Genomic DNA, 20,976 nt, shown 5'->3' with positions numbered 1-20,976 from the left:
ATTAAGTTTACATTTGCATTTTTCACATGACTTTAGCCAAGCAGCTGAGGACTCATGTACATTTTACACTCCAAGCAAACAACCATTGATAAGCACATGATTTTGGCTATGTCATTGAGGATTCGCGCACATTTGCACTTTTCGCATACATTTATTGCAACGAAAGTTGACGACCACCAACAATGCTCGTCACATTGCATAGTGAAATTGCAATTTTGTCTATGACTTTAGCACATGATTTTAGATATAGGACAAAAGATGGACAAAATTGAGAAACAATTTGTACACTGATCATTGCTGATTAACGTTGATGAATGTAGAATTTTGTAAAAAGGACATTTGCTATATTTTAACTATACATTGCTTTGACAAATCAATGATTTCTATCACAAATTGTAATGGTTTTATTTAACTACATGCAATAAAATTATTATTATCTTAGAAAAAAAATAGTCACCATTCTGACACTACCACTTTCAAAAGTTGGCACTTTCTTGCCCTTTTTGATTTCTGGAGCCTGTTCCTGGGCCACATGACTAGGTGTAGCTGACAGTTGGTCTTAGTGTATTGCTCCTAGACAGTGAGACAAAGTAAAGGTAGGTGGTGGCAGAATGGGCCACTTGGAATTGATGAGGGGAGGAGCTGTCACCTACCACACTTGAACATCAGAAAGGCTCTGCCTGAGCTCTGTCACAAAGGGTTTGACAGTGGTCTTTTGAGACCCTAGGCAAGCTGGGCCAAGGGTTGGGAGAACGGGGATGCTTAACACCTAAGGGGGGGGGGGTGGAAATCTCCAGAGCCTTCTCTTACTTCAAAGTGGGCACCATGTATACATATTGGATCCTTAGACCCAGCTCTTCGGTACACTCCTGGACCTATGACTGCTACAGTAGGACTGCTGTGCTTCTTTTCTGCCAAAAGTACTCCCACACTGCTCCCCTGCTACTCTGTTGCCCGTCTTGCTGAAAAGGAAAACTGGACTTGCACCCTTCATCTTAGGCTGAAGTGACTTCAAGGGTCAGTCAGGTGACCTCCTGACAGTAGCTACAGGGACATAACAAGCTCCAGAGGCTCCCTGCAACTTTCCAGCTGACCCTCTGCCTGGGCTTACAACTAGACCTGCCTGACCCCTGCTGGAGTCAGGTCCTGACCCCCAAGTGTTGCCCCTCGGGTCCAGGACCATTAGTGTGGCCTCAGTTAAGCTCCCTGGAATGTTTTGGCCTCCTTGCTAATGGGCCTGTTTGCGCCAAAATCTAGCTGCTCGCCTATGTGAAGTTTCATCCAACCTGACTCTTCGCACTACAGCGACCACCAGCAACGCCTGCTAGTGCGAGATCAGTACTTTGCGGTACAGCATCTTCAGCTCGTGAGGAAGCTATAGCTACTACCATCCACAATGCCTGACAGGTTCTTAGCACTACTGCAGCGACTGTCCACGACGACCGGCCTGCTCTTCGTGATCCTTTGACGGCCACCCATGACACTCGCCCTGCTCCTCGCAGCCTCTTCCACCACAAACTGAACTCTTTGCGCTGGACTGTCAATGTAACTTTTTCAGCGGGACTAACCTGGTCCCTGTATCTAGCCTGTGCTCCATCATGATCAGCCTTAACTTGTGACTTTCACCCGGCCTAGCACGACCAGATAGCCGCGAGTGGCGCTTTGTGCTTTTTGGCGCTAGTTTCACTCAAATCTTTAGAATTGTATAACCCCAATTCTACTGATTGGATATTTGTCATTTTGGTCTTAAGTTATTCGTTAAATTTCACTCACTTTTCTAAATTAGTGTGGGAGTTTTCTTGTGGTGTGTTTCACTTTATTACGGTTTGAAGTGCTGCTCAAATACTGTATACATTGCCACTAAGGTAAGAGTGACTGCATTTGTGCCAAACTACCAGATGGTTAAGCTCATTTGGGGTTTGCTTGTGATTTCATCCTGACAGATTGTGGTTGCTGCTTGAGGAGGGTTTTAACCCCCTCAACCAATAACCAAATTTCCAACAGTGCAGATGTCCCACAAATGTGGCATCAGTCCAGACCTGCAATCTACTTATGAGACACCTTAGATATAGAGGTAAAACCCCAAGGACAAGACTGCATGTCAGAACTACTACTGTGATAATAGCACCACACAACAGAAAAGCATATGACCATCAAAACACAAATAATTAACCATATCGCTATTTGTGTGAATTAGATTTTCTCATGGTTTAAAAGTGTGGGACAGCAAGGTCAATGGCTACTTCAGTCTTTTCATATGTGCCTTAATATTGCTCATCTAGAAAACTTATTGTTAAAGGCGCACCTATATCCCATCTATTAAGGACTAATTTACCTTCATCTAAAGAAGACTCCATCTGATCCTGCTAATTTTCTGCCCACCACTTTATCTAGTTCAGAATGAGTTTTAGAAAGGGTTATTGACCTCCCTTTCACAAAATAAAAAACAAGAACTATCATAAGGTCAGTGCCACTAATACTCCCATAAACACTGAACTTAAGGAGCTCTAACACTATCCCATTCTCCGTTGTATTTGCCATTTTCCCTATCTCAGTGTCAGTGCATTATTTTCTTGAAGTACCTCCCAACGTTGCACCTCATATTCACGGAACTCTAAACACATTATGCAGCCGCGGCCAGTGCATGTGAGAGCAGTAGGGCTGGGTGGGGGCAGAGGGATTTCGACAGACGACCAAGGGAAAATTAATCGCCCTACCACTCTTACCTGCACGGGCCACGGCTGACATTAAGACATGCAATCTGTTACCCCAGGATGCCTTTTGAAAAAGACACACTTTGAACAGCGCTTTGTTGCTTTGTATCAAGATTCGCACAAATCTTGCATACAAATGCATAGGCCATGTATTTGCAAGTTAACACAAAGTCCATGCAAAATGCATAAAAAGTGTGTATGAAGGATGGATTTCTAATGTCTGGTTGTCCAAATATCGTGAAACCGCCCTGTAAGGTTGACATGAGTATAGGTGCGTGCTTAATTGGCATGTACTCTTTGTTCATATGAGTCACAGCTGATGGTGAGAAACATTATGTTGACAAAGTACAAATAAACATTTGACTACATAAAGGGCTATGTCTTGGAATTTCCATTTTAACTCTCTTCTCCTGGTGCTCTGTCCAGGGCTGGACTGGGATCGCAACGCAGCCCTGGAATTAGGTTCGATTGGCCCCAGAGGGGGGGTGGATGTGGTGGTGGCGGGAACTTCTGCTGCGTGCGCTTTTGTTACAGGGGGCTGATTTTGTTTGCAGCACTGCTGCAAAACCGACCCCCATCAGTCCAAAACCGGCCCCCAAACTTTCGGCCCACCGGGGAAACGCCTGGTGCCCGTTACGGCCAATCTGGACCTGGCCCTGTCTGTTTGGGTATGTGAGCTGTCTTGGCTGCATGGTCAGTTAACTAATACAAATGCGCAGCTATGAACGGTTCAGGAATATATGAAAAAAGCGTTGAGTGGGGGGACATTTTAAATGAAAATGGAGCTTCCATTATTGATTTCAGGTGCTTACTGTTGTGGCTCGTGCTGCTGAGTACCGCTTGAAAACCTTTGACACACACAGATATGTAGACCTTACAGGTAAATGCAGTGTCCTTGCTACTTCTTTTCTATTTCAAATTTCGATTTTTTTCTGTGTACCTTCTTTAATGTGTCAGTAAACTGGCACCTTCTGACTTCCAGAAATGTCCTTGTTAACCTCCCTCTTGTCAGGCCCTGCAGCTCGACGATGCACTCATTGAGTCCTTGTAGCTCCAAAACGTGGCCGCAAAGGCATATCGTGGCTTTACTGATCCCTCTTACAGTTGACTCCCCTAAAAACATGCTTATGTATCACAATGGGAAAGGCGATTAGCTACGAAGATCCCCGACAATACTTAGGGGGGGCTATCAGGCAACGCGCTGCCAAATCTTCGATATGTATCCGCTACAAAGAAAATGCATATAAATTATTGATTCGTTGGTATCTTACACCAATTCGATTGGCCAAGATGTTTGCAACTGTGTTGGTCGGGTGTGGGGAGAGAGGCACTTTTTTACACACCTAGTGGTCTTGACCAGGGATTCAGGCATTCTGAGTTGAGATTGAGAGTACATTCAAAACCATCACTAGCATCCACCTTCCATTGTCACCACTCTCAATTCTGTTGGGCGACCGGGGGACTAATATGCTCTTTCCCACGACAACCCCGCAGGACTGTCTCATTTGCCATCATCTACTCGCCTGTGTGACTCAGATTTGGAGGCCGCCACTATCACCTTTGCTAAACCTGTGGTGGGTGGAGGTTTGGTCCATATATGCCATGTAGAAATTGACTGCTATTCTCCGAGACCGAGTGGCTAAATTCGATGCTACATTGTGTCCTTTCTCAACCCACATCTTGCGTCTACGGAGGGCTGGGGGGTCTGCATATAACGATTTCCAAAACATCTCGTGTATCTGATATTCATAATATGTCCTCATCTGAGGAAGATTCAGTTGAAATGTTATTTGCAAGTAATGACCGGGGGAGGCGATATGTTATTTTGATTATTTTTTTCCATTTGATATGAATTTTTGTCATTGGCAATTCTGTCGTTTCTGCATGTGATCTTCTCATTGTGAAATTGTACAATGTGTCACGTTTATTTGTTTCTTTTAAACTGCAAAATATATATATATATATTTTTTTTTTAAAGAAATGTTCTTGTTTTTAAAGGATACTTTTACCTGCGGGTGGTTTATATTTTGCCCTGCCATTCTCTGGGAATACCTGTAGACTTAGTCTTAAAGTGAGACCTGCTACTTGTTTCAATGTTGTATCACTTGATGTTTACGCTCTACAGAGTTATTCATTCTATTCACGCCGTACAATGCAACAAAATCTTGTTGCTTAAAGTACCAGCAGACCCGATTTAAGGCTAGCTCCTCGTTCCTATTCAAGGACAGGGGTAGAGCAGTCCATACAGAATTGAATTAATTTAGAAATTAGGTTATCAATGCTTCTAGGAACTGAGGAACAGTCCATACAGAATTGAATTAATTTAGAAATTAGGTTATCAATGCTTCTAGGAACTGAGGAACAAATTCCTTAGTTTGTGCAAAAGAAAAAAACACTTCTTTGTATGCCTGGAGTTTTACATGTGGCTTTTTGTAAGGCTTCAACGAGGAATTTGCACATAACCAAGGTGTATGATTGTACTGGGACCATGCTCTCTGTGACACTTGACTTGTTTTCAGATCGGCGTGGTGGGAAATGGCGGTAGAGACGTCATGCCTCTTGGTACAAAGGTTTTTTTAACGTAAACTTTACAAAGAATGAGCGGCGCCATGACTGCTTGTTGAAAAGCGCTGACAAGTGTAGAGTATGTTAGGCATCTTGCATTGGGGCCTGAGGAGGGGCACTGTGAGGAAATTGAGCAAAACGATGTTAAAATCGGCAACAGCCTAAATGTTAATTGTTTGACTAGCAGCTATAGCCATCAGGGTCGTATAAAACAAGTGGGGTCCTACCTAAGCGTTATATGCTGCAATAAAGCAGCCCAGTTAATGTTTTAGGTAGGTCAGAGCGATATTTTTGCTACGTCGATGAAATCCCACTAATTTCACTTAATTTCTTATTTGGTGTAAGTACAATTATGTATCATTTTGTCCGTATGGGGCTGATTGGAGTACACAAAGACTTGGAGAAACAGTAAAACCACTTTTGTGGGACATTTTCCGCTCAATCAAGTCTTGGGACATATCTAACGTGATTTTATAATAAGCGAGGGAAAACGTGGCGTTTTAGTGGTTAGAATAGGCTTTCGTGATATTTCTCAAATGTTCTTTAAAAGACACCCGGTTTTGCTTGCCTTTTGTTTCTGCTTTTCAAATGAGTAGTTTTGGGTGTGCTTTGTGATTGGCAAGCTATCTGCGAATTGTTTGTGAATTCCCAGGATCTTGCAAATTCACTGTAAGAGGCAGTTTTAGACCCTGGAACGCTTGCAACACCCAACCAAGTCGTGCATTTAGGAATGTGGAAACTCCACCCTGAGGGCAGATGTTTCCATATTCATAAATGTAAATTGCAGGAGTAAAATTCCTCTAACCTCGAGTTTGTGATTCAGGATGAGGAACGTATGCTCCTAAGTTGCTGTTTGTGAGCGTGTGTAAAATATTTATGAATCAGGCACCCCAGTGTATAGCTGTCACTACAGCCTTTGACTTACTGACATATAAAACAACTGCTTTTGGCAGCGGCACTGTCACTGCAAGTCTGACTTCCTTTTGCAGGTGGCACACCAGGTGTGAGAGCCCTCTGGCTGAAGGAAGGCCCAGAGGTGGAGAGGCTGCGCTTGCAGACATGCTTGGCATGTTTTCATGCAGAAGACGCGATGGATGCGCTTTGTGCAATGCAGGCACCGGTTGCTGCTGTCTGCTGCCTGCTGATTTACCTTTTCCAGCAGGTAAGTTGAATGACGCCCTTCAAAGTGGATCCTTGCACCCAGTTACTTCTACGACACCAGTAGTATTCTGCCTTATCCTCGTTGTCTTTTCGCTTGCTTGGTTTCCACTTATTTTACTAACATGTTGCAGCTTTTTTTTATAAGTCAGAGTTTCCCTGCAGTTACTGCTGTACATGTATTTGAAGGGTTTTTATTGCAGTGATTGAATGGATCTGTGTGAAGCAGAAAGCAACTGTGTATTTTACTTTGTTTTTTAGATTTGTAAAATGTTCATTAAAAACATTAAATACTATATATGTCATGATTCATTTGAACACAATGCAGAAGAAATGAGTTGCAGAGGACAATGCCTGGATAGATATCTGTAAGTAATAGAAATGCGCTTTGAGAAGTTTGAAAAGGAGATAGGAAGCCAGTTGTTACTGCAAAGAAGAGACGGGAGAGCGTAGCACTTAAGAGGAATGGTAAAGCAAGCTGCTGAGTATCGAGGCATTGGGCTAGAGATAGCAGTAGGATCTTGGGAGGATCTATAGACGAATTCAGTAATTAAGCTTAGCACACTCATACTTCCTCAAGTGAATGAGAGACTGGTTTGACTACTATTAATCAACTTCAGTTGTCTGAAATGTACTTCCTAGACACAGTATAACTAGCTATAATTAAATAAAACCTAACTCACTAAGTCATGGAGCAAAAAGCTACTTATTTAGATTCACTCAGCTTTAGAGAAAAGTACTGCTTGTTTATCTCGGTTTAACAACTCTTTATCTTTCCCATTTTTTATAATTATCTACTTGAACTAATGATAGTGGACTTGGGGTTGCAATTTCTGTCATTTTAAAGATGTGTATACTTTGCCAAATGACAAGATATAAGTCGATTCTCAATCTTGCCTTTCGAAAAAATAAATTGTTTAAGGAATATAATCTACCAAATCTTAATGATTACTTGAGTCTCGAAGATAGTAGATGTTTTGGCTTTATGATTTCAAGCCCGGAGATTAGGAAGTGGAATAGTTTGGCATTCTAGGAGGTTGCTGATTTCAAAAAGTATTCGGCTTGGAAAACCTGGGGTCAGTTAGAGCTGATCTGAGATGGCAAGGGAAGGGATTTATTTTTAAGGTTTATTCAAATTAGTTACGTTCTCCACTAGCAATCTGCTAAGTCAGAAGATCGGTCCGAGGTCTGTGTTTAAACACAATTTAAGAGGTTTAAGGGTCTTAACAGGCAGACGCCTCAAAGTGGAGAAGGAGACAAGACTGACATTAACGTTAGCTAAGTAGGGTGAGATCTCACAACACAGTTATAACTTGTTTAGAGCAGCCTCCTGAAGAGGATGGAGTTTTTTTCAAGATGGTTGCTGTATTATACCCCTGAAGCCATCCATAAGTATTAAGTATTCATTTCTTCAGGGGCAGAACACAAGTTTATCATTATTTTCATTTCTGTAGCTTGTTCCTTAATATTACAGCAATGGCGATTAACATACATCCCATGTTTTCGTTATTGGAAGGATAAAATGAACCGGGTTGCATATTTTGAAAACATTTATGAAAAAATAAATATTCAATTGAACAAATATCATGGAATATGGCAAAATCTAGAGCCTTCTTTTTTGAGGATTCTACAAAGTCATTTTACTTCGCAATTATGAGGTCTCATGGATTTATTATTTATATTTAAGCGTATATTTATTGCTGTAAATGTCATTTCCTCTATTAGCATTTTACTGTACAAAATCACATCATTTGAATGACTTATTTAAATATAGGTATATTCGCATGTATGGATTTTTTTTTCTAGGTTGTAATTTTGTGTGACCCTTTGGTTTCTACCTAAAAAAAGATCATTCACCTAATCAAGGTGTACTTATGCGGATTTTCCATATCGAAAATAATTTGGAAAGTACATTTGCACTTGTATATATTTTTAGTTTTTCTCTACATGAAAATAGGGGTTTCCCAGCACGGCAATGCTGGAAGCGGAGTCTTAGGAGGGTGGGCTTGAAAGTGCCGTACGCCCCTGAGCTACTGCTCTCTATGTGTGAGGCACTACGTCACGGGGGATCATGGCGGGCGTTGAGTGACTGGAATGAGAGGGGATTGTCTGTTATAGGGGATTTATATGACGACAGGATTATGCTGTCTTTTGATACTCTACAGGAGAGGTTTGATTTGAGAGGTGGGGACTTTTTGCTCCACGCGGCGCTCACTGCGGCTATCCGCGCCCACTGGAAGGAGGGACAAGCGGAACCTAGGGTTTCGATGGGATGCCAATATGTAGTACCTGCAGCAGGGAAGTTTAAAGCAGTTACATGCCTTTATAAGCGTATGACACTTGAGAAGTTGCCCCCCTTAGATACGCTCAAGCAAAAATGGGAAGTAGAAGTGGGAAAAGAGATTCGGGAAAGGGCCTGGGCTGAGATAGTAGAATGAGCGTGGAAGAGCACCAGGAATGCTCGCTTCCAGTTGCTTCACTTCTATATCTTGCACCGGGCCTACCTCACACCGGCAAAAATCAAAACATACTTCAATACAGATTCAGACGAATTGTATAATTCATTGGTTTCCACATACAGCTAGAACCAAGATTACCAGCAAGTTTATAGACATGGGGTTGGTGTTGGCCAAGAGAGACATCACATTGCATTGGAAGGCGAGAGGGCCACCGAGTTTAATTAGATGGAAGAGAGAGTTTGTCAAGTGGGCAGAATGTGATGGAATAACACGATTACAGCTGGCGAGGAGAGCGGGGAGTGAGAGAGCGCTTTAGGCAGCCAGAGCGTGGGAACACTTGGTGGGATCATTAAAGGACCCGGAGGATGGGAGTGGCAGCGATGCAGAACCGGGAACCCCGGGCACAGACTAGGCTCTTTGTACCGCGCAGGAATAACTGCCCGACCACATTCGACAGGTGTTAGTAGAGTGAAACTGGAGGGAAAGCCTATCTGACCTGTATTAACTGAGAGTTGGAACCAGCTGACAGCGCACAATCATTAGTTATTGCTGAGCGTAAAGAGACACTAGATGTGACATGCCTGAAGGGAGTATGGGAGGGAATAGGTAGTTTAAGGTTTAGACTTATTGGGACAAGCAATTGAGTTATATATGGAACATACTGAGTATTGGGAGAGGAACCCCTAGTTACATGATGGTCGTTTCTCAAACATACAATGGAGATGAACCTTGGTATGATGCCAAACATTGATAAGTGGATGGCTGGGAATTAGGAGGGAGGGAGCGAATTTATCAATGATGTATGCAAGGTGATTATTTCGCTTTATAAACCTAATAAAGTTTGTTTAAAAAAAATGAAAATAGGGGTTTCCCTACTCTTTCCAAAGGTTTACATTTGCTTTTGACAAGAGTAATTTAAGTATGTTGCCTGAATGTGTAATTAAGGTCAACATACCCAGAAATAATTTAAAGAGATTAGTAACTGTTGAAAGAACTGCTGCATATTCAAGAGAAGTAATAAAGGTGTGTTATAATTGTATACATATGCAATGTCTATGCTGATGATGCTATGAGTCCTGACTTAACCCCCTGGTACCTGGGGAAATCATGCAAGTCGGTGACCAGAGATGGTCCAGTTCGAGGCCATAAATGATAAAAACATGGCAACGGAGAACACACTAGGATAGTGTTACAATAAAGTTCAGAAACACAACAGTGGTTCGGTTTATAGCAAAGCTATATTTCAATGCACAGAAACACTTCAGAGGATCCTAAAGCCAAAACATGTTCCGTCCACCTGGACTTTTTTATGGCTGTAAAAGAGTATATAAAAAACCACAGTTATAAGAATGAAAAACACAATTATAAAAGGTGATAGAGACGAACCAAAAACACGTCAATTTACATAGACCACTGTTAGAAATGTTGTTCTCTAGTTGGCAGTGGCTTGCACCCTGTCCAAGTAGGGACCCATTCTTCTACTCAGGGTTAGGGGATTACAAAGTTAACATAACTTCTGCTAACTCACCCCCTTGGTTGCTTGGCACGAGCAGTCAGACTTATTCTCAGAGGCAATGTGTTAAGCATTTGTACAAAAAACACACAGTAACACAGTGAAACCACTACAAATGGACCCCACGCCAGTTTATAAAAAAAATAACCAATCTTTATCTGAATAAAACAAGTCAAAAATGACAAAAATCCAACATACAGAAGTAAAAATGTCACATTTAAAAGGTTGTAAATAGTTCAGTCATTTAAAACTATGGCTGCGTTATTTTTACCACAGAGTACCTGGGATGCATCAAAGTCAAAGACTTAAACAGGCGCAGGGGAGATGAGGCTCCGGAGAAGCAAAGCAATGCATCAGTTCCTTACTCCCATCGGCAGCTGAAGCATCTGCTCTTTACTGCTAGGGGAGGTGATATGTAGGTTCCTTACTGCAGCGCAGGGGAGGTGATGCATCGGTTTCTTACTTTGAGGGGAGATGATGGGTCGGTTCCTTACTTTGAGGGGAGGTGATGCGTTGATCTCAGGACATGTGACCTCAGTTCCTTACTGCTAGGCAATGTCGATGAAGAACTTGGCGCACAGGTGCGATGTGTTGAAAATCCAGACGTAATGGGTCGATGTGGCCGCAGCGAAATAGGCACTGCGTTGATTTTGCAGCCGCATGGCAAGTTATGTCTTTTTCTTCAGCCTCACAGAAGGGCCTGCATCGAAGCCGGAGTTGGGGTCTCGGACATCAGAGACACAGTGCTCAGGACTCTGACTGTGAAGATCTTCAGGCCTTATGGCAGGCTCTGCCGCTGCGATGCATTGGTTTTTCAACCACACGGCAAGACTGCACCAGGAAAAACAGGCGCTGAAGGTTGATGCATAGATTTTCTTCTCTTCTTGCAGCAGAAGCCACCTTCAAGGGCCCAGAACCGGAATTGGCACCACTTGGCAGGTCAGAACTCCCAGCAGAGGAGTTCAAGGGCTGAAGGTGAAGTCTTTGATAGCCCTGAGACTTCTTAACAGAAGGCAAGCACGCACAATCCCTTAGAGAACCATGGCAAGCAGGATGATGAAAACAACATCCAGTCCTTTCACTCTCCAAGACAGAAACAGCAAGCAGTAGGCCAGCACAACAACAACAGTTGAGTGGCAGTTCCCCTCTTACAGCTTGTCCAGCTCTTCTTGTTTGCAGAATCTCCTAATCCAGACGTTTTCTGAAGTTATGGTGTCACAGCTCCAGTACGTATAGCAGTCTCTGTCTTTTAAGTAGGCATACTTCAAAGGAAAGTCTTTGTAGTGCACAAGACCCTGCCTTTCCCTGACCTGGCTGTAGACACACTGCAGGGGGTTGGCGACAGCTTTGTGTGAGGACAGGCACAGCCCTATTCAGGTGTCATCGACAGCCCCTCCCACCACTCTAGCTCAGGATGGCCTAGCGATGGGCCATGAGGATATGTAGGGCACACCTCCGCTCCCTTTGTGTGATTGTCTAGAGTGAATGCACAAACCGCCCAACTGTCAGCCTTAACCAGACGTTGATTCCACAGGCAAGCATAGACACAGAATGGTCGAGCAAGAAAATGCCCACTTTCTAAAAATGGCATTTTCAAACACACAATTTAAAAGATATATTTTTAAATTGTGTATTCAGGGACCCCAAACTCGCCATCTCTATCTCTTCCCAATTAGAAGTTACTCTTGTAAGAGGTTACAAGGCAGCCCCAAAGATAACCTATAGAAGAGATAGTCCTTGCAATTGTGAAAAACAAACCTGGCAGTTTTTCAATATCAGTACATGTAAAACTCATTAGTACATGTCCTACCTTGCACATACACTGCACCCTGCCCATGGGGCTACCTAGGCCTACCTTAGGGGTGTGTTACACGTAGTAAAAGGGAAGGTTTGGGCCTGGCAAGTGGTTGCACTTGCCAGGTCGGCATTGCATTTCAAAACTGCACACACAGACACTGCAGTGGCAAGTCTGTGACATGGTTGCAGGGATACTCAGGTGGCTGGCACAATCGGTGCTGCAGGCCCACTAGTAGCATTTGATTTACAGGCCCTGGGCACCCAAAATGTACTTTACTGGGGACTTACATGTAAACTAAATATGCCAATCATGGATAAACAAACTACAGATACAACTACAGATACAATTTACACAGAGAGCATACACACTTTAGTAGTAAAGTGCCCAGAGTCCTAAAGCCAACAAAAACAGGTCAGAAAAAAATAGGCAGAAGAAGGCAAAAGGTTTGGTGGATAGCACTGCAAAAAGGGCCACGCCCAACAACCACATTCCCAGAAATTACCTTCAGTCTGTGTTAAACAAGAACATAACAATCCAATGAGAATAATGACACCAAGAGTATCCACACATCATATGATAAAAATAATAATGAGGGGTGTGCCCGATTTGTTTCCCTGAGACAGAGGCAAAATAGTGTGCAGTACTTCCTCTTCGTGGCAAAGATGCACAGAAGAAATGTGACCTCAGATAGTATTGTGAAGAAAGAATGATATTGACAAGTGAACAGTACCAAGAGTGACCACGTGTCCCAACACAAAATGTGTAGTAAGAAGAAAATGTATATAAAAGCAAATGGGACATACCCTAGTAGAAAATGTCTGAGTGCATAGCAATGGTATTGAATACTGTGGAGAAAAGATGAAAAATATAGAAAGAAAAAGGAGGGTAAGAAAAGAATGTCAACAGATGTGACTAATTCTGGCAAAAACTACCATCTGAGCAAGTGAACAAAAAGAGTCACATAAAGTATAATACAATATGGATTAATAAACATCGCCTTGGAAATTATCGGAGTGGTGAAAACAGTTAACAAGTTAGGACTTATAATTCAGAACAAAACTGGTGTCTAAATGAAAATAAAAACAATATGGTTACATAGTTCGGAAGCTTGAGAGCAAAAGAAAGTACTGTGTGGAAATTAGTATAATAAAGCCAAACAAAAAACATACACATCACTCGTACTTAGCTCACAAACAAGACACTTCACTGCACGTACACTCAGGTCAGTCTCTCTCTTCCAATACTAATCCTTTCTGTCATTACACAAGTTTTTGTTTACAACATGAGCTCCCACGGGTGCTCTTTCTGTAATTCTTTATAAGACTATAATATAATATTTGCCTGTTTACTGACGTTACAGATGTTATGGGCCTATCTTGGCCCTTCTCCTCCTTCAGGCATATACTACTTGGCCTCAAGAAGTAAACGCAGTGATACTTGGCACATGTCTACATTTTTACTTTGACTTGGGCCTCATGGCAGGGTAAACTCTTACACCTACACACAACTGGTGTATATGTTTTTTTGTTGTATCACCACTCCTGCATTTTCCAAGACGCTGCACTTTTGTTTATTAAACCATAAACCTTGTGTTTCTTCTTAAATTGTTCCTCTCTTCTTAACAGTATTTAATAATATTGCTATGCACTCAGGCATTTCCTACATAGGGTATGTCCCTTTTGCTTTTATATATATACTCTTCTTTTCTTTATACTACACATTTTGTGTCAGGGCATATGGTCACTCTTTGTGTTGTTTACTTTTGGACATCATTCTTTTTTCACAATACTTTCTGGAACTATCATTTTTCTTCTGTGCATCTTTGACACAAAGAGGAAATATTGCTCACTGTTTTTGCCTTCGTCTCACAGGAACAAAAAGAGGCAAGCGTCATGATCATTTTTATCATATGATGTGTGGATAATCTTGGTGTCATTATTTTCATTGCATTTATTTTCTTGTTTGACATAGACTGGGGCTCATTTCTGGGAATGTGGTCTATGGAATTTGACTTGTGGTGTTTTGGTTGGCTCGGTCACCTTTTATAATTATTTTATTCACCATTATATTGGTGTTTTTTATATATACACTTTTACAGCCTTGAAAAAGTCCGGCAGGACGAAATACTGTGGGCTGTAGGAACAGTGTACTTCTCTTAAGTGTATCTGGGTAGTAAAATATAGCTTTGCTATAAACCAAACCACTGTTGTTTTTCTGAACTTTATCGTAATTCCATCCTGTTGTGTGCTCCATTACCATGTGTTGTTCATTTATACCTAGAATCATGCACATTTGAGTTTGTTCATGCTCCTCTTGTATCCCTAAATTTGTGAAATTGGAAAATTGACCATGCTGAGGGGTTCTTCCCTTCATAAGAACAATTTTTACTCATAAAATCTCACAAATCCTGCACTGCAAATTAGCTTGGCAGTTTTACTAATTCAAATCGCTTTTTGCCCCCTAAGTTTAACTTTGGGTGCACAGTCACGTTTTATTAATCTAGTCCATAGCCTTCACATTTTGTAACCTCACTTCAAAAACTAAAAAAAGTCATTTTAATCAAGTGGCTAAAGGTTGATGGGGGCAGCTGTACTTGGATATTGTTCTCGACAGTCAAAACTTCTTAACTGCTTTTCTATTAAATCATATGAACAACAGTGTTCCAACTAAAATAAATAAGTGCAAGCCGAAATCTTCACCGCTCTGGTTCCCCAAAGATCTCACAAACAACAAATGCTCCAAGCCAGTTATTAAACCAATACTGTCCACAATGCTGCATCACTGCACTCACTGGGGTGATGCAGAAGCACTGCATGACCCCACCTGATTCTCCTATCCCACATTTACAGAAGAAGTGTGATACCATAAACCATTTCAGCAGTGAACATCGGATGGCACATCATCAACAGCAAGCCTGCTTCTCATCTTAGGCACACCCCATTTTGTTGCAACTCAAAATGATCATCATTCAAAGTTGTATCTCTCACGTTCTCACCCATATTCCCAACTCCCTCAAAGCCACCTCATTTGAAGACAATGTTATACTTTCATAATTGATCAAAACCCTCACTGGAAAAGCTGTTGCACCCCTGTGAACCATTGTCAGTGCCTACCCCACTCAAGGAATCTTCCCAGAATCTCTCAAGACAGGCTAGATCTTCTCACTCCTATAAAAACTCAAGCTACAGCCTAATGACCTCACCAGTTAAACTGGCCCATCAGTCACCTACCCTCCATCAACAAGATAATTAAAAAAGCAGTCTACCCTCGACTCATTGTTCCCATCAACACCAACCATTTTCGGCACGACTACCAATATGACTTAAAATCAAGCTGTAGCAAAGAGATGGCTTACAAATCATAGACAGTGCCCTCTTGTCCACAGATTAATATGGCCTCTGCCTCCCGATTTTACTGGGCCTCCCAGCTGCCTTTGATTCCATTGACTGTCACACCTTATACACATCCTAAGGTAAGAAATGGGATTCACTGCAACATTCTCATGTGATTCTCCTCCCAAACATCAAACTGGCACTAATTCATATACAATGGCACACTCCAGGTCTCAGAAGATCCCTGCCATATGTGTAGACCCCAAGGCTCCATTGTAGTGTAGTTCCTATTTCCCTTATAGGCTCTGCGCATTGGAATAATATACACTATCGTTTTTGCATAGGACTAAGGTCAGTATGCTCCTATCGAGTACATTAAACTTAATTACTTGTATGTGCCAGCTAACTCAGAGGTCACTAGAAACTTCTCGAATAAACAAGAAGGGATTCGTTTCTGACAACTGCATAAACATGACAACTTTGTTTCCCTTGGAATCGGAACGCGTCTCAGAATTGTGGAAACAATAGATAACAGTTTCACTCAGTCAATCGTGCATGCTTAGTTTCTCCAGAGTTACACAGAAATAGATAGATGGGCATTTAAATAAAAAGGATTTATTGAACAGTCTTGTTTCTCTTGTAAGAGATATGAGTTGTTACAATCATTAGACAGTATGCAAAATATAATACACACAGCGTAAGCAGTAAGAAGAAATAATACTGCAATAGCATTGTCTTTTAACTATGACATATATTCATATACACATACATAAATAACACAGGCTAAAAAGTGAATACTCGTCTGATGCTTCTAAATAGTTCTACCCCAGTGTACCTAACCTAAGTGTAGTGCGAGATAAGAGTAGGTGCTGTTTTCTATAGTATGGTATATACCAAGAGTCCCTCTAGGTTCTAGTCAGCTCCATACCTTAGAATGAGAGAGGTGGGAATCTCTTTCCGGGTCTCAAACTCTAACATCCCGTGAAGGGAGTCTGAGCACTGGAAGCTGGATTCTCTACGAGCAGGGTTGACAGCGTCTGGTCAGTGCGTCAGGCCGGGATATGGTCTCTTTCGACCTTGCCGTGGCGAACCGTGCAGTCAAGTTGTGCCGAGCCGTGCCGTGGTTTGCCATGGTAAGGGAAGGTATATTTATACCTGGAAGGTGCTTAGGAATGCTAGCATTGACGTAAAGTCGGACAGAGGAAGACGTCATGGATGAACCCCTAAGGAATAGTAGTTCTTGCATAATAGATGAGTTCTTGGAGAAATCAATAATCCTAATGGTCTGATTTCTCAGAACTCGTTGTGACGTGGGATGGACGGATGTAGGTGACCATGCCTGTATTTGGATAGCATGGCTAATGCCTAAATAAGGACTGGGATTCTATGCCCAAATAGGGGCAATGCGAATTGTGCCTATATAAGGACATGATTTAGGGAAACCTATGTACGGGCATCTAAATCGAAACACAACACCATCTTTTCCTGTGCCATCTTCAACCTCTACATGGAGTCACTTGGAGCTGTACTCCCCAATAAGAGAATCCTAATTTACTAATAAGCTGCTGATACACAACTCTGCTTGAAAGTCTGCGCTGCTTCAGATATTGTGTGCCTTAAACTATGCCTGCACCTCATCCAACTCTCCAGTGTATTGCACCTACCTCAAACTCAACTCCACAAGCAAGAATTATTGTTATTTGTCAAAAGGCATCAGCTAGTCCAAAAACTGTCTCAATGACATGGAACAGAATGGATTCAAACCCAACTTGCATACAACACCAATGTTTTTTGTAACTCAATTTCTATTATACCACAAAAGTCGAACTTCTGATCTTAGTTACAGATGAAAGTCCAAACTCCAGTGGACATTACAGCCGCAATCTCCTTGAGGGTATTTGTTAATATATCAACATAAGAATAGATACTATAATTAGTAGTGTTCTGATTCTCAGTGAAAATATAGGGAGTCTCCAGGCTACTTCGTCCCAAATTCTCTTGCTCTAGACCAATGCATGCAACCTTAAAACATAAAGTACAATAATCTAAAATGTCATAAAATGGGGTGAGTGATGGCCTCAGGGTGGGAACCTATTCTGTAGTTGTGGGTCTGCTGGGATTCTAAAGTCAGCATTACTTTGTCTTGGAACTCTGCAGGAGTACAGATAACGCAAGAATGGGTATCGGCCTTGAACCTCGTCATACCCCTGAATAATCAAGTTGGCCCCTCCCCGTTTATCAATTGTATTTGCCCTACTCCCATCTATTTTCAGTCAGGACCTCAAGATCTCCTTCCAGGTCTGTGCTAAAGGATATTTGTGCAGTTCCCATCTTTCTTCACCTGCAAGGGTCCCCCTTGCATCCCAGCCTGGCCTTCAGCTCCTTCTGCCACTTGTGCAAGTCAGCTCGTTGCAAGCTGTCTCGTGGACAATATCAGGACCAAGGGTGCAAACCTGTTGGACCTTAATTGGGTGTTATGCCTGGTGAAATAGTCCAGTAACCAAACCAAAGGATGTTGCGGTCAATATCCCAAATTTGTGATCCAGACTAGCGTATCCCAGTACACACACCAGAAAGATAGGCCCAAACCATATGGTAAAAATCTGCCCCCTCATCAGAACATGTAGGACATTTTGCCCCTGAGAACACGATTTATCCGTTTAGGAGTGATATTCAATTGATGGGGGTAATATAGCCTTAGAGCTTAAATTTCCATACTCCTTTTCTTGTTTCACCTTCAGGTGCCTTCCCATTTTTTTTTGTTTAAAAATCTTTATTGGTATTTTCTGATTTTATCATAACTGGCATCACGATTTTATACAAAATATCCAAATGTCCACAGCAGAATTATGGAACACATATAACGAATAGCGGTACACGTTTCAACAGCATGATAGTATTACTGGTGTACTATTCTTGTTTACAAATACTTGTGCCGTATGTGAATATGTGTTTTAAGGTCTCTGTGTGCCATTGCTCACATGTATTGCTGCATCATGAATTATAAAGTGTAGTAATGTCCATTTAATCATGGCGAGGACACGTTCAACCGGAGCCAACATAGCAATATCCGATATATATGTGGTCCTAGCATGTAAAAACTGTCATTCAGACATAAACATCATTTTACAAAAGGATCACGTTATGACAAAATAAAAGAGGAAGCCACTGGAGGATACCAATAAGACATATTTTCTAGAACGTGCAAACAAAACTGAAATTTATACTATAAGAACTGCTATCTATGAAATATGAATAGGTTCAATTCTACATGACTGAGTATGAAGGTGCATTCACAATTCGTTGAGGCCTAGTGGCTCGTTTAGTCGGGGGTTGAATCAGTGCGCATATCAAAATACAATTACAAAACAGCAGAGGGCCCCCCTATATCTGAAAACCGACATAGGACGGATAACCACCCATTACGGACCAGGGGACTTATGAGTTTTCACTTTTATGCGCTCCAAAGGGCACCTGCTCCTCTCAGCCGAGCGGCAAGGCACATTAGTGCCTATTACAGATCAGCAGATTGAATATCAACAACTTCCGCTGCGTCACTGCGCTGAAGGGGGGTGAGTAGTGTGTCCCAGCCTTGCACAATAGGATATTTGAGGAGCCCCGCCGTCTCCTCTCTGTGCAGCGCCGTGCTCTTTCCGCCTGCGCCCATATTGTGAGTGAGCGCTTCCAGCTAACTACCTCTGGTGGATCCGCATGTTTCCATTTCTTAGTTATTAGTCGTTTCGCAGTAATTAAACCTAAATCTCGAGGTAACCTTATTTTTTTTGATTTGGCATAAAGCTCTAGAAGGCAAACTTCCCATGACAACGGCAGGGGTGTGTTTGTGCATAAGGCAAGGGTCGTGACCACCTCCCGCCAATAATGCTGAAAGGATGCACAAGCCCATAGCATATGAAGTAGGTCTGCGTCCAGCTGTTGGCAGCGTGGGCATGAAGAGGTGGAGATATGAAGATATCTATTTATTTTGTCGGGTGAGAGATACGCCCTTTGTATAATGAATGTTTGTATAAGTTTGAACCTAGAGTTTCTCGGTATGTACCTGAAACCCCCCAGGATAGCGTCCAACTCCCTATCGGTCCAAGGCTGGCCTCTATCTGTTTCCCAGCTGACTCAGAGTCTCTGCATCGGTTTCAATGTATATGCAAGAAGCGCCACCAGCCAATGCACTACGTGTGATCTCGCCCCCATTACATGCAGGTATTGTAATAGTAGATGTGTCGGTGGCTCGGCTGTTAGGTCCCCCCAGGCGGCTGACAGAGCCTTCATAAGGGAGGTATGTAGGAGGAATTGACCTGCCGGCAACTCAGCGTCCTCGACCAGTCTCTCGAATGGCAATAGTACGCCGTCCCTTTATAGATCGCCCAAAGTGTCTAACCCCGCAGCGTGCCAGGTCGTCAGGGCGGTGTCTGATGTACCCAGTCTACCTCTTGGTGTTCCCATCATTGGTAAAATCGGGGCATATGGAAGGGTCGCGCGGGTAAGATATAAACTCCTCTTGTAACATTGAAACGCCAGTCCCAAATGTAATTGTGGTGGTCTTGGAGGTTTAACAACAGGGTGGAACAGATGACAAATTTGAGAGTGGGTCCAGGGCTGGTGCATAGTCGCTGTGTCTTCCACACACCTACCGTCTAGCTATTTCGTCGCCCATTGAGGTTGGGCAGCTAAATAATACAGTTCCATATTGGGGACAGCCAGCCCACCCTGACCAGAAGGAGCATACATCTTCCACAAAGCAACTCGTGGCTTCCCCTTATTCCATATTAAGTCCCGAAATAACCGTTCCAAATCTCGGAATATCCTAAGTGGGATATAAAATGGAAGATTTGAGAAATAATATAGCAGCTTGGGGAGTACAATCATTTTCAGCAGGGTGATGCGGCTCATGCCGTTCAGCGGGAGTGTTTACCAAAATTGCATTTGAGCTTGTAGAGCCGAAATTGCTCTCACCAGATTGCCCTCCAATAAGTCAGGCTTCCGATATATAAAAATGCAGAGATATCTGAAGGTGATGGGGTACCATGTGAGGGGCGAGCCATTTAGAACTACAGCTTCCTTTGTTATATTGGTACTGAATGGATAGATTCCCGATTTAGCCCAATTGACCCGGAGTCCAGATTTCTCCTCAAAGGCCCTAAGTATGTCTGCAATGGATGACGGGATCGCAGTGACATCCCGGAGGTATAATAGCCAATCATCCGCATATAAGGAAACGGCGTGTAGCCCATCTCCCAGCCGTATACCCCACGCCTCCCCATCTCTCCGGAGCAGCATCGATAAAGGCTCCATAGCAAGAGAAAACGGCAACGGGGAAAAGGGGCAGACCTGACGTGTTCCTCGCCTCAGTCTAATGGGGTCCGAGATTAACCCACTGGTGCGGACTCGAACAGTGGGACGTTGATATAATAGACAAATCATA

The 20,976-nt window shown here is 42.6% G+C and overlaps 1 protein-coding gene across 2 annotated transcripts in view; it reads left to right on the top strand.

Moving 5' to 3' along the window:
- The window catches only part of FAM120B (family with sequence similarity 120 member B), a 981,159-nt gene that overhangs the window by 271,832 nt on the left and 688,351 nt on the right, over nucleotides 1-20,976 (top strand). For both annotated transcript variants that reach the window (XM_085612026.1, XM_085612027.1), the window contains exon 5: nucleotides 6,269-6,441. In XM_085612026.1, the coding sequence (XP_085468152.1) occupies nucleotides 6,269-6,441 (173 nt within the window). The remainder of the gene's footprint in view (nucleotides 1-6,268; nucleotides 6,442-20,976) is intronic.

Source organism: Triturus cristatus, chromosome 6 (assembly GCF_964204655.1).
Source record: "Triturus cristatus chromosome 6, aTriCri1.1, whole genome shotgun sequence".
Taxonomy (NCBI): Eukaryota; Metazoa; Chordata; class Amphibia; order Caudata; family Salamandridae; genus Triturus; species Triturus cristatus.
Note: the sequence above shows the minus strand (reverse complement) of the source record. Positions and strands in the feature narration are given on the sequence as shown.